This window comes from Neovison vison, chromosome 8 (assembly GCF_020171115.1).
Source record: "Neovison vison isolate M4711 chromosome 8, ASM_NN_V1, whole genome shotgun sequence".
Lineage (NCBI taxonomy): Eukaryota > Metazoa > Chordata > Mammalia > Carnivora > Mustelidae > Neogale > Neogale vison.
Window position 1 is genome coordinate 104,754,704 of NC_058098.1, and position 13,933 is coordinate 104,768,636.

General features: G+C 41.4%; 1 protein-coding gene across 2 annotated transcripts in view; it reads left to right on the forward strand.

The window, feature by feature from the left end:
- PTCD3 (pentatricopeptide repeat domain 3) overlaps positions 1–13,933 on the forward strand; it is a 31,326-nt gene that overhangs the window by 1,681 nt on the left and 15,712 nt on the right. Inside the window, exons 2-7 of one of the 2 annotated variants that reach the window (XM_044261558.1) lie at positions 424–476; positions 585–621; positions 5,934–5,979; positions 10,728–10,796; positions 11,182–11,286; positions 12,865–12,988. In XM_044261558.1, coding sequence (XP_044117493.1) covers positions 424–476; positions 585–621; positions 5,934–5,979; positions 10,728–10,796; positions 11,182–11,286; positions 12,865–12,988 — 434 coding nt within the window. Of the gene's footprint in view, positions 1–423; positions 477–584; positions 622–5,933; positions 5,980–7,552; positions 7,630–10,727; positions 10,797–11,181; positions 11,287–12,864; positions 12,989–13,933 lie in introns of those variants that run through there. The other variant, XM_044261559.1, reaches the window with a different exon arrangement.

The window sequence follows — 13,933 nt, forward strand, 5'->3', positions numbered from 1 at the left end:
CTGATGATCTTAGCTTAATAATTTATCATAATTGCTTATCATCATTAGGGTGTTATTCATATAAAATCAGGAGCTCATTAAATTATCCCTCTTGACCTCAGTCAAGATTAACAAAGTTGAAAGTCCCTTATGTTTCAAATCTGCTACTTCAAGTGGTTCAAGTGCTATTGCAATTTTTTCCCTGATTTTATTTAACAAGATTGTCTGACTAAAAAATATTGACCATATTGTGTCCTTACCTTGTATCTGTTTTGTAATGGTTTTGAACTTGCCGTCAGGCCATGTCTTCTCAGTGTACACTGACATGAATCATTCAGTTATTTTGATCCATGACAATTGGGAAATTTGGTTCAAATGCACATAGGTGAAGGTGAGATGGAAACTTCATTAATGAGTACACTTCAGGGATTTTATTTCTTGCAGATTTTATTCTGGAAGTGCAACCGTCCCAAAGGTTGAAGGACCTAATGTAACAGGTACATAAAAATATATTGAAATTATTTTATTTTTGTGTTAACACGTTGCACTTATTTGTAGTAGTAGTATTGGGAAACTCATTTACTTTTGTTTATTTTTAAATTAAGGGATTGAAGAAGTGGTCATTCCAAAAAAGAAAACTTGGTGAGTATTCTATGTTCATTCAAGTGATTGAGGGCAAAATTGTAGGTAAGGAACCAATGACATGAAGAACAATAGAGAGCATTCCTCGGGACAAAACAGTGTGGGAGAAAAACTTGGGAGTTGTAAAGAACATAAAGAAGAAGGTGGAGAGTAGTGAGTGAATGGGGCATGAGATTTACATAAGGGTTAAGAGATCTTCTGAACTAAGTTTGGGTTAATGTTAAGTAATGGTTAATTATGAACATCATTATTAGAATAACTTTTTTTTTCCATTTAAGAAGGTTCTTAGAAGGTTGGCAGACCAGACAGAAGTTCTGTCTTTACAGTCTTTAATGAAGTAAAATAAAATAGTGTGGACAGATTTTAGCCTTTTTTAGCTAACTAGGTAGACCTTTGAATAAATTGCCTTATTCAGCATTTGTTGAATATGTGAGAACTGAATCTTTTTCCCATAGAATTCTTATAGTAATAATTTTGAATGCATTTTATGACCCTAAAAAGCCAGGTCTTTTCCAAGTAGGACTTGAAGACTCAAGTCTATTTAAAAAAAGAAAAAAACCTTTTTAAGTTACAGAAGTAATTGACTGTTGTGGGAGGGTGGGCTAAGTGCAAGAAGGAAATAAAATTACCAACAATCCCTCTATTCAGAGACTGTTGACTTAATCTGTAAGTTCTGGGATATAATTTTTTTATATAAGTTACAGTTGATCCTTGAATAACATAGATTTGAACTGTGTGGGTCCATTATGGTTTTCCATAAATATGGTATAATATTCTTATGGTTGTCTTAAAAAATTTTTTTTCTGCCTAACTTTGTTATAAGAATACACTGAATAGGGCACCTAGGTGGCTCAGTTGATTAAACAACTGCCTTCAGCTCAGGTCATGATCCTGGGGTCGAGTCCCACATCTGGCCCCAGCTCCATGGGGAGTCTGCTTCTCCTTCTGACCTTCTCCTCTCTCATGTTCTCTCTTACTGTCTCTCCCTAAAATAAATAAAATCTTGGGAGGGGGAAAAGCATACCTTGTGTAACGCACTTAGTATACAAAGTATGCATTAATCAATTGTTCATGTTATCAGAAATCCTTCACTCAATAGGCTATTAAGTTTGGGAAGAGTCAAAAATTATATATGGATTTTTGACTCTGCAGGGGACATGAGAGTTGGTTGGCACCCCTTGTTCAAGGGTTAGCTGTATTCATTTAGTTTGGGAGTCTTGATTTATATCTATGAATGAGGCACTTTCTTGTGGCATTCCTGTCTAAAGCACGTTACCAACCCACTGTGCCTCTGTCCCTGAGGAAGGTACTACAGAGAATACAAAAGGGAAAACTGGGAGGATGTGAAGGCAGAGGCTTTAACCCACTGAGCCACCCAGGCACCCCTCACGTGCATACTTTAAATCTTACATCTTAAATTTATGTAAGCACTAATCTTACACATGTGGTTGGAGGCACACAAGATATAAAATTAGTAATGATTATATTACTTTAATCAAGGGGAGTTATATTGAATATGTAGAAATTTACCTGTGGCTTAAAAGAGTAAGATTATTTTATTGGAATCAGAATCACCAGGAAGGACGCCTGGGTGGCTCAGTTGGTTAAGCATCTACCTTCAGCTCAGATCATGATCCCAGGGTGGTGGGATCAAGTCCCGTATCCGGCTCTTTACTCACTGGGGAGCCTGCTTCTTCCTCTCCCTCTGCTGTGAGCATGCGCCGCTCGCTCACGCTCTCTCTCTTTCTCCTGTGTCAAATAAATAAATAAAATCTTTAACAAAAGAATCCCCAGGGAATTTTGTTTAAAATGCATACCCCTGGGGCGCCTGGGTGGCTCAGTGGCTTAAGCCGCTGCCTTCGACTCAGGTCATGATCTCAGGGTCCTGGGATCAAGCCCCACATGGGGCTCTCTGCTCAGCAGGGAGCCTGCTTCCTCCTCTCTCTCTCTGCCTGCCTCTCTGCCTACTTGTGATCTTTCTCTGTCAAATAAATAAATAAAATCTTTCAAAAAAAATAAATAAAATGCATATTCCTGTAGGTAATTCTTGTGAGCCTAAAGTATGAGACCTTCAGATACACGGAACAGTAAGGTAGAATGGGACATGACCGTGACATATTTGCTGGTAGGAAGAGGCCAAAAATGGTCTTTAAGAACAAGGGAAATAAGGTATCTGATAGAGAGCATTGGCCAGTAAACTGAGGCCTAATTATTTATAGCCCAGGAACCAAGAATGGTTTTTACATTTTTTTACACTTGAAAAAAGTGAAAAGACTTTTTTTTTGTTTAATAGAGAGAGAGCGAGAGAGAGCATGAGCCGGGAGGGTCAGAGGGAGAAGCAGACTCCCTGCTGAGCAGAGAGACCAATGTCGGTGCGATCCCAGGATTCCAGAATCATGAACTGAGCTGAAGGCAGTTGGTTAAGCCTCCCAGGCTCCCCGGAAAAAATGAAAAGACTTTCATGACCATGTGAAAATTACATGAATTTCAAATTTCAGTGTCAACTAAAACTGTTTTGGAGTGTAGCCTCATTTGCTAACGTCGTCTGTGGCTACTTTTATGTTATACTGGCATAACATTTAACAGAGTCCCTGTGACCTATAGAGTAAAAAATACTATTTGTTTCCTTAAAGAGAAAGTGATGATTTCTGTGCTCAGGAATTTAGGGTTTTAGATCTGGGAGAACCATAAGGACTGTAAGTTCTTGTTGCCTTATTTTAGATATCACCTTTTAAGGGTGTGATTTCCCAGGTCACTCAGGTAACATAGAAGACGTCAACAAATTATACAGGGTCATTGTGAGTTTTCATAGGTGAATGTGGTGTGATAAAGGCAGTGTTGTGGGCACCTGGGTGGCTCAGTTAGTTAAGTGACTGCCTTCAGCTCAGGTCATGATCCTGGAGTCCCTGGATCGAGTCCCACATTGGGCTCCCAGCTCCACGGGGAGTCTCCTTCTCCCTCTGACCTTCTCCTCTCCCATGCTCTCTCTCTCTCTCTTTCCAATAAATAAAATCTTTTAAAAAATAAATAAAGGCAGTGTTGTGAACACGTCAGTCTAAATTGTACAGTGATTTTAGGGAATACAGGGAGTCCATTTATGATCAGTGCATTGGTAACAGGGTCCTAAAAGAAATAGATACTAAAATTTATTAGAGGGGCACCTGGGTGGCTTAGCTGGTTAAACATCTGACTCTTGATCTCAGGGTCATGAGTTCAAGCCCCACGTTTAAAAAATATATATTAGATTGGGGGGCACCTGGGTGGCTCAGTGGGTTAAAGCCTCTGCATTCAGCTCAGGTCATGATTCCAGGGTCCTGGGATTGAGCCCCGCATCGGGCTCTCTGCTCAGCAGGGAGCCTGCTACCCTTCCCCTCTCTCTGCCTGCCTCTTACTGCTTGTGATCTCTGTCAAATAAATAAATAAAATCTTTAAAAAAAATTTTTTTTTAAATATATATTAGATTGGGACAGAGATGTGGCGAAATGGATGCCCAGATACATTGTTGATCAGCACTCAGTTGGAATAATACTTTAGAGAAAAGTTTACAGAGTCATAATTTAAAATGTGTATACTTTATTGATTAGCTATTCTGGGGGAGCACTTGCATAAATCCAGGTACTGACATGTTTTTTATAACTCGGGAGTAATAACAAGCTGAGACAGTCTAAATGCCCATAGATAAGTAGATAGGTGGATAATGAGAAGTGGTTATCATTTAAAGGAATTAACTAGATTATAGGTGGTAACATGGATAGTACAGATTTATGTAAGTAAATATTCAGAATGACTGTGTTTTTTACGGCTCTGTGTGTGTGAGAGAGAGAGAGAGAGAAAGTACCTGAAAAGTTCTGGAAATACAAAAACCAAACTTGCAACGCCTGGCTAACTCAGTGGGTAGGGCAGGGTGTAGAGAATTAAACAAATACCAAACTCAGTGGAGTGGGGGGTGCATAAGATGACCCCATAATCTGTAATGTTCTCATTTGTTTTTTAGGGATAATGTATCCATTGAGGTTGCTTTTTAAAATGAGAACTAGTGAGTACTCTTGAGTGTCATAATCTTACTGTCATTTTTTCAGTATGTTAGGAAGATATGTTGACTTGCTAGGACATACGTGCTAACGTAGCTCTAGGGGATGCCAAGAGATGTGAGGATGTCTTTGTCTCAAAGAAATTACATAGTTTCGTTTTGTTTTAAAGATTTTATTTATTTGACAGACAGAGATCACAAGTAGGCAGACAGGCAGGCAGAGAGAGAGGGAAGCAGACTCCCCGCTGAGCAGAGAGCCCCATGTGGAGCTCGATCCCAGGACCCTGGGATCATGACCTGAGCTGAAGGCAGAGGCTTTAACCCACTGAGCCACCCAGGTGCCACCATAAATGTGGTTTTAAAAAAAGGATAGAAAACCCAGTGGATTTTATACACATCAAGACATTATTCAGTCTTGATGTAATACAAAATTTCTTGTATGTTTTGTCTATTAGAGGTGATTTTATGTTTATATAAATGTTACATTAAACTTCTTGAAAAATGCTTTTGGTTTATTAAATTTAGCTCACTTTTGGAAATGAAACAAAAAATATAACAGAAGTAGAAATGTATTTAGAAACAAATTACCGTGGTTTGTCTATTCAGTGAAATCTTTTTTTCTGGTAGTTAGTGAGGGTCTCCATACCCATAGCACAGCAGACAGCTGGCCTGAGATTTTTATAAAGGTTATATAGTTGAGAGGTTCTAAATGAGGAGAGTACAGAGGAGTCATCTGGGAATTCAGTAAGAATGTATGTGACAGTTCTCTGTGGAACTTGGAGTATTTGATTCAGGAAGTCCAGAGTGCATCTTGTGATTTATTCTCATATGTAGCTGAGTTAAGAGCCACCATTTTTTTAAAAAGCCACCACTTGAGATAAAAGAAGCCCAGAAAGTGTAATGAGAATGCCTAGGAAAATGGGACACCTGAATTTGAGCCCCACATGGGTATAGAGATTATTTAAAAATAAAATCTAGGATAGATCATTTTATGAGCTAGGGGTGGAAATCGCTAGGCCTTTGGAGGTGGAATGATGACCATGCCAGAGAGGGTAGGCAGAGTATAGTAGGAACATTACTGCCCACCTTTAGGCAAAAGCATAGGACAGGTCTCTCGTTTTCTAGCTTGTTTTTCTAGTGATCTTGAGAAATAAGAGCTGGCTTTAGTTGAGACCTGAACTTTGTTATTGACCAGTCCATACTGAGAGTAGAATCAATCACTTGTTCATTTTGTGGGTATGGAAATCCCTGCCATGGGGTAACTTGTGGTTCTTGTTCTTAGGGACAAAGTGGCTGTTCTTCAAGCACTTGCGTCCACAGTGAATAGGGTAAGTAGACTTTTAGCTTTTTGTTGTGGATCTTGAAAGTTTCTTAGAAATGATCTAATCCAGTCCCTTCATGTGATAAATGGGGAAACTAAAGCCTTTAAAGGAACTGGCTCTAAAAGTGCTTAACTTAGGCCCTTGTCTTTTATCTCCAAATTCAGTGTTTTTAATCCTAAACCTGTAATCCTTAAACTTAATCCTCTGAAGAGCTTGTTGAAATGTCCAGCCCTGGGGGATGGTTTGGGTGTGATACTGTAATGCAAGTGATCTGGAGACCAACTTTGAGGAATATTGTGTTTACAGTGCTATAAATAATGCAACGATTAAGAATGTGGGTCCTGGAGCCAGTGTTTTGTTTCATAGCTGAGCAACTAGCTTTGTGATCTCCATCAAAAAGTTCTTTTATCTCTTGATGCTTCTATGTGTTTATAAAGTGGGGATTAATTGTAACATCAAACTTTAAGGTTATAGTGTGAAATAATTAATGTTGGTACAAAATAAAAGGATTTAGGGCAGTGCCTGGCACAAAAAAAATGCTCAGTAAATGCTGGCTCTTTTACTATTACTGCAACTTATTTTAGTGAAATATTTGTCGATAACTTGCTCTGAAGACAGTTCAGAGAGTTTATAGTCTGATAGGTTAGCTAAAATCTTGATAAATGCTTCAGAAATGGGAACTTCTTTTTTCTTTGAGGTGATCTCTGCACCCAGAGATTACTGTGAGGCTCAAACTCACAACCCCGAGATCAGGAGTCACATGCTGTACTGACTGAGCCAGCCTGGTGCCCCAGAAATGGAGCTTTCTGAGTGATTATATATTTCATCATACGAAAGCTATATTTCCAATTTCAGCTATGGGGATAATGTCTAAAATAATGAAGACGTTAACTGCTGTAATAGCTGTGTGGATACTAAACCTCTTTAAGGCCATTGTCACAGATTTCCAAGATTGTTTTCTGTTGTAGATGTTACAGTTAAGGAGTCGGGCCAGACATACCCTGATACATCTTAGCAGTTTCTCCGAAAGGGTTTTTATAATACTACATCTCCACACTGGCAAGACATTGAGATTTTCAGCAGTTGACTTATCTCTGAACAGGCCCCTGAAATGTAAACTAGAGTAATGGTCTGCTGAGACTGATCTCAGTTTTTTTTGTTTGTTTTGTTTTTTTTTTAAGATTTTATTTATTTATTTGACAGAGATGGCAAGTAGGCAGAGAGGCAGGCAGAGAGAGAGGAGGAAGCAGTCTCCCTGCTGAGCAGAGAGCCTGATGCGGGGCTCGATCCCAGGACCCTGGGATCATGACCTGAGCTGAAGGCAGAGGCTTTAACCCACTGAGCCACCCAGGCGCCCCTGATCTCAGTTTTTTAATGAGAATGGCCTTCAGGTCAAAGAAGTTGTAGAATTATGTGTACAGTTGTCTGATTTATGTGGTTTGGGCCCTTAAAATCCAAGGTATAGTCATTTATTCATTCAGTAACCACATATTCTACCCTTCTGATGCTTACCAGGCACTGTGTGGGATGTAGAATAAAGACAGTCCTTTCACAGTTCCTAGAGAGGGAGCATGAAGGAGCACTGAGAAGAGGGTACGTAACCCAGGCTGGGAAAGGACTTCCAGAGGAGCTGATAATTGGATTGCTGCTAGGAAGGTGAGCGGCAAGGATACTGTGGTGGGAAGAAGCATTCCTCATAAAAACAGCAGCATGCACAAAGGCCCAAAGGCATAGAATGAGTAGTTGGTATGGTAGGAATCAGGGATTTGACAGGTGGAGACATGAGACATAGGCAAGATGGCAAATGCTATGCTGGGGACTCAAGTCCTCTGAAGAATTTTTTTTTTTATATTATTGATTTATTTATTTGACAGAGAGAGAACACAGGGGGAGTGGGAGAAGGAGAAGCAGGCTTCCTGTGGAACAGAGACCCAGGACCCTGGGATCATGACCTAAGCCAAAGGCAGACGCTTAATGACTGAGCCACCCAGGCACCCCCCCCCAAAGAATTTTAAGCAGTGGTATGATAACCAGATTTTAGAAAAGACAGCCATGTGGAGATGGGAAACCCTTCAACTTTAATGTAGCATAAAGATCTTAAAACTAGCATAGCTGAACCCATATCTTTGCGGTCTTCTCAATAGCAACTCCATTATTCTAAATGCCCAAGTCAAAACCCTAGGAGTTATCTGTGACTCTTCTTTCTTTCATGCTGCATGTTAGTAAATCCTTTGTTTCTTCCTTTAAGATACCTGTGTGTGGACTCCCATCATCTCTCCAGGTTCAGTGATTGGCTAGGAGAACACTCAGGACTCAGCATATAGTCCTACAGCTACAATTTATTATAGAAAAGGCACAAAGTGAAGTCAGCCAGGGGAAAAGTCACACAGGGTGAAATCCAGAAGAAACCAGGTGCAAGTTTCCGAGAGTGTTTTCCCAGTGGAGTCACACAGAACACTTTTAATTCCTCCAATTGAGTTGTAACAGCATGTGTGAAACGTCTACCATGAAAGTTCATTAGAGACTCAGGGCCCAGAGGTTTTTCTGGTATCTGGCCACATAGGCACCCTGTGCCTGGCACATACCAGAATTCCAGATTTTTTGAGAAGGAAGTATAAACAGTTTAGGCACAACAAGCTGTTTCGTCAGTACTGGGGGTGGTGGGACCCCTTCCCAAATCCAGGTTCCCAGGTGCCAGCTAAGGGCCAGCCTTGCAGGCAGGCCTTTCTGAGGACAGCAGTCTCGGGCCTGGTAACTCTTTCTGCACATTATCAGATTCTGTACTCGTATGATCATCACCACAGTTGATTTCCTCGTTTAAGTTATTATCATCTAATACTCTGGACTGATCCCAGCAGGCTCCATCTCTTACATTGTCCCAGCTCCCCCCACACACTGCTCGCAGTTAAGCAGTCCTGATGATCCCAGTAAAATGTTGGATCACTCCTTCCTCAGAACTCGAGTGGCCTCATTTGTCATAATTGGGATAAAAACTGAGGTCCATATGAGGGCTCCTTAGGCCCTCCTGCTATCCTCCCCACCCCCACATTACTTCTGACAGTGTCTCTTGCTATCTTCTTGGACACCCCAAGCCTCCTGGGCCTCCTGGCTAATTCTCTTTCCCAACAGGCACACCTCTGCCTCAGGGTCCAGTGTTTGCTCTTCCTTCTGCCTGGACTGTTTCCCCAGATACTCATATCACTTGCTCCCTCACCTGCTGAACTCTGCCTCAGTGTCACTTCTACAGTGAGGCCTTCCCTGACCACCCGCCTTAAGTTGTAGATCTGCTACTTTCTTGTCCCTTTTTGTACTTCATTTTTCTGCATAGCAGTTAACCTGTTTTTAATTCACTGTATATTGTTTATTTTTACTTTCTGGAGGTTCCTGTCCTACTAGACTAAGCTTTATTTGGGTAGAGGGTGATTTTATTGTCTCCCTGGAGCTAGAATAATGCCTGGCACATAGGTGCTCTGTAAATAATGAATAGGATGGCACTGAACTACGGCTGTGGCAGTTGGGATAAGGGACAGTGGAGTCAGTAGGGGAAGTTAAAAGAACTAGCGTGGGTTAGATCTGACGATATCTCAGTTGACTAGAAGTAGTAGGACAGCATCTACAGGTTGGACTGCAGATTGGTCAGTACCATTCACTGAGAGAAGACAGGACAGGTGGTGGCTTCAGGGAAGTTCACTTTGGGGTGCAGTTTGGTTTGAGGCATCTGAGCTACAGGGCCAGAGTGGAGTTGTTTCACACAGACCCTGGAGGACTTGGAAATCTTATCGAGGGAGAAAAGTTAGGAGATAATGGGAAGAATAAGTCTAGTAAGTTAAAAGAAGGCCAGCATGTCACCAGAACTAGAGTCCCCAAACAGGTTTCTGACAGGGGTGGTGCAGAGGTCAGAATCAGAGCTAGGCACTAGTTTGAGTGTAATCAGGGAGTGAGCAGTCCGGGGCAGCTAACGGAGAACTGTCACCTCTGGTTTACCATTAACTGACTGCCTCGTTCAGTAGAGTGACATGACCACATGAAATGAGCCTCCCATGAGTATGAAGGGATATTGGTTTTGAAAGTGGCAGCAGGAAGCTGAGACGCCCCCAAAAATTCTACTTCTCCTTAATCCTACTTAGATATGAGGAAGACAAGGCATCAAGGGGACAGTTAGGAGAGATTCTGGATGTAGCTTGAGTTTTCCCAATGGAACAAAGGTCCCAGAAGGCCCAGGAAAGGAGGCTCTACGGGAGAAGTGAGGAATAGAGGAAGTAATTAGGGGGCAGTTTTCAGTGAATGGTACTAAAGAGTTGTTCAGGGTTCTCCCTAAAACAGGGTAAAGCAGTACGTAGAATGTTCGACAACAGGGCATAGGAGAAGCTGCTGCTATTAGCTCCTTCCAAGAGGGCACAGCAGTATCCTCTATTTGGGGAAGGGACTCTTGGTGGGTAGTGGCTAGGTTTGAAGGTGTGCAGGACACTGGTGCCCATATTGGTTAATTCAGAGGATCTTTCATTTAAAACAGCACTAGTTCCTAGAAGCACCCTCAGATCTCAAGAAGCAGTCATGGGGGTTTGAGTCATTGTTTGCTCTGTGTGTGCGTCTTACAGAGCGAAGAGGGTTGTATAGGTGTTCATGTTTCTCTCACTACACACACACATTTCTATATGTGTTACGTATCTAATTAATACTTACTTTACAGTGTTTTTGGTTATCAAAACTCAAGGTCTTAATGAAAATCTAAAGAGACTTCTGTGTCTTCACAGGACACTACGGCTGCCCCTTACGCATTTCAGGATGATCCTTACCTCATACCAACATCCTCTTTGGAATCCGTGAGTATCTTCGTGAACTTTTTCTAGCATTGTTTTATCTCGTTTGGGTACAAGCACGGATACAGAATTTAACTTAACTTGTAAAAACCTTTGAAAAGTTAACAGTTCAGAGTTTTGGAGATCGGCTGTGAGAATGATTTGGGATTTAAAACTTAGGGCTCCTCACACCGGAGCAGTCCACTCGGCTTCATATACCCCCAGCTGTATAAGATGTGACCTAAAATGTCACACTCGGTAGCAGAGGGGGATATACAACAGCGTGTAATTTAACTTCTGTTTGGGCTTTTGTGTATTGCTGCATTCTTGGAGGGGTGGATGGTACTTGCTGAGAGTGTCGTTTTGATCTCTTGAGTCAGTTTACATCTAAATCCTTTTCTTTATATAGCGTTCGTTTTTATTGGCAAAGAAGTCTGGAGAGAATGCAGCAAAGTACATTATTAATTCACATCCCAAATATTTTCAGAAGGACATAGCTGAACCTCATATACCGGTAAGGAGAGGTAATTGTGATTTTTCAGGTATTACTAAGTAAATGTAAACGATACCAAGTTTTAGGGCTAATATTTCAGTAGCCACTTGAATGCCTCAGTGTTTGGGTGAAGTCTTTTGATGTATTTAGTTATCTTTGCTTTCAGTAGTAGCTTTTTTTTTTCCCTCCCAAACACCTGTCTGTGTTTGCTCCTCATCTTATTTTCCCTGTTTGGCTTCTGTGACACCAGAATCTTGGGTCTTTACCTCTGTGACTATTCTTCTTGGTTTTTTTGAGTAGCTTTTCTATCCACTACTTAAGTGTGGACGTCTTCTTAGGTTTCTAGGCCCAGTCATTGTCTTTTCCCTGTCTGCAGTTTTCCTGCAGCAGCAGTCCTTTTATTCCGTTTGGCGTTCTTGTCTACCTGGCCCAGAACCCTCTGCTTTGATAGTCCAGTGTCCTGGTTTCTCTTCAGTGTATGTCAGCCCTTCGGCCTTTCACTTTGAACTCCAAATTGTATTTCCAGCTACCTCTGCGTTGTGTCGTCATGGGGTGTGAGTGTTGTGCGGCGTGTTAGCTGTTGTGCTCAGTGCCAGTGTTACCATGGCCAGTGGAACAGAGGCACCTCTGTTCTCCTGGGTTTATTAGTGGAAATAGGAGCATCAGACCCCTGTCCCAGACTCCTTGCTTCCCAGAAGACACGCATCCAGGCACAGCCTCCTGCTTCTCAGGGAGCATCTGCCAGTGACAAAGTCAGAGGTCAGAGTGATTGTGCAGGTGACGATGCCAGAGTCCTGTGCAGAGACAGTGGCAGTGATGGTCCACTCGCACCCCTGGATGTTTCTAACCAGTAATTACTCTTCTGTAATGCTGTAATGCTGATGACCTATGCTTGAAGCCTTGTGTGAGTCCCTGCCTCCCTGGCGGACAGCACTGTCACACCTTGTAGATCTCTCATTTACATGCACACTGCTGTTCTTTCCTTCCTTGCTCTGTTAGATGGGGAGAACCTTGAAAGTAGAGAAGGACTTTTACCTATGCCTCTAATTCCTCACTTTGTGCCTGGCAGACAATGGTCAGCATTCAATAAGTAATGAAATAAACTAGTGAGTAAGGTAAAATTAACATATTTTGGTGATGGTTAGTGTTTTTAGAGTATAAGAAGCATCTGGGGTGATAGGTTTCTCCTTTGCAAATCAGATACACTCTGACACTGAAACAAGATTGGAAGGAAAGGAGAGAGGATTGTTTTGGCAGAGGATGAAATAAATTCAACTTGAAGTTGGGGAAGTTAGTTGGAAACCAGATTTTTTAGATTGAAATAAATACTTATTTTTGGATGCTTTTAAATTCTCCCTGAGCTAGGAGATAGCTAAATGATCTTGTTTCGAATCCCTGAGGGGTTCTTTGATTTTTTTTTTTATTTAATATTATTCTTTTAAGTTATAGTTCCTACAAAAATGTATACATGGTGCCCCGTGCGTGAAACATGAATTGGAACTGTAAAGTTTTATTTTGGTGTGTTGGTGATAAAAGTTGAGTCCTCTTGGTTACTGCCCCTTTACCTGTTTGTGGTAATTAGCCATCTTCTTTTCCTAGTGTTTAATGCCCGAGTACTTTGAACCTCAGATTGAAGATGTAAGTGAAGCAGCCTTGAGGGAAAGAATCAAGCTCAAAAAAGTGAAAGCATCTGTGGACATGTTTGATCAACTCTTGCAAGCAGGTGACTCAGTTCATTTAAAGCACCCCTAGGAACGTGGGCTCGGAAGTGGGCTGTGCTTACGTGATCCCGCTGGTTGTGAGCAAAAGTTAGAAGGATCTCTGCTTGATGCTGTGGTCATGCTTTTAAGAGTTAATATTTCAAGTTCTGCTTCAGCTTTTGTTTTTTTGGAAATGTAAGTGAGATGGAGTTGCAGCTTAGTTTACTGTGCTCTGGGCTGTATTGTGCAGCAGGCAGAGAAATGAGAGACCCATTGTTCCTTCCATTTTTAACCTTAGGCATGTACATACTGTATTCAGATTTTCTGCACTTTTTAAGTATGTTTGGAGGCATAAACAGACAAGGAATATTTTAAAAGGAAAGAGCAGTAAACTGGGCTACTTATTCTAACTCTCATACCGATTAGCTCTGTGGCCTTGGAAAAATCACTTAATTTCTCAGAACTTCTGTCTCTAAAATTCTCTGTCTGACTTTGATCTGGATGAACCTCTAGCGGAGTAGATCTCAATTGCATGGCCTGTAAGCTACCAAGACAACAGTGTACCTATAATAACATGAGAGGCAGTGGGATTGTAAGTTAATGGACTCCAGAATGCTGTTCAGTGATTTAGGATAATAATCAAACACAGAAGAGAGAGGAACTGGACTGAATCACTCAGTACATTCTTCAGCACAAGAGACCTTTCCAGAAAGCTGTGTTTGAGAATATTGGTGTATTGTCTGCCGGACATTGAATATACAGATGAATTGCTGAGGCACATTATAGTTTAGGGAGGCTTTTGCCTCTGCTTGTTGCATATGGTAATTGGTAAGTCTGCGTTCAAGTACTGAGTGCTCAGACCTGTCTTCCTCTAGGCTCATAACACTGTGTGCTCTAGGCACATGCAGACACTCCGTACACGCCTCTAAAGACGGCATGTCAGCCCCACAGCTCAGAGTAACAGAACA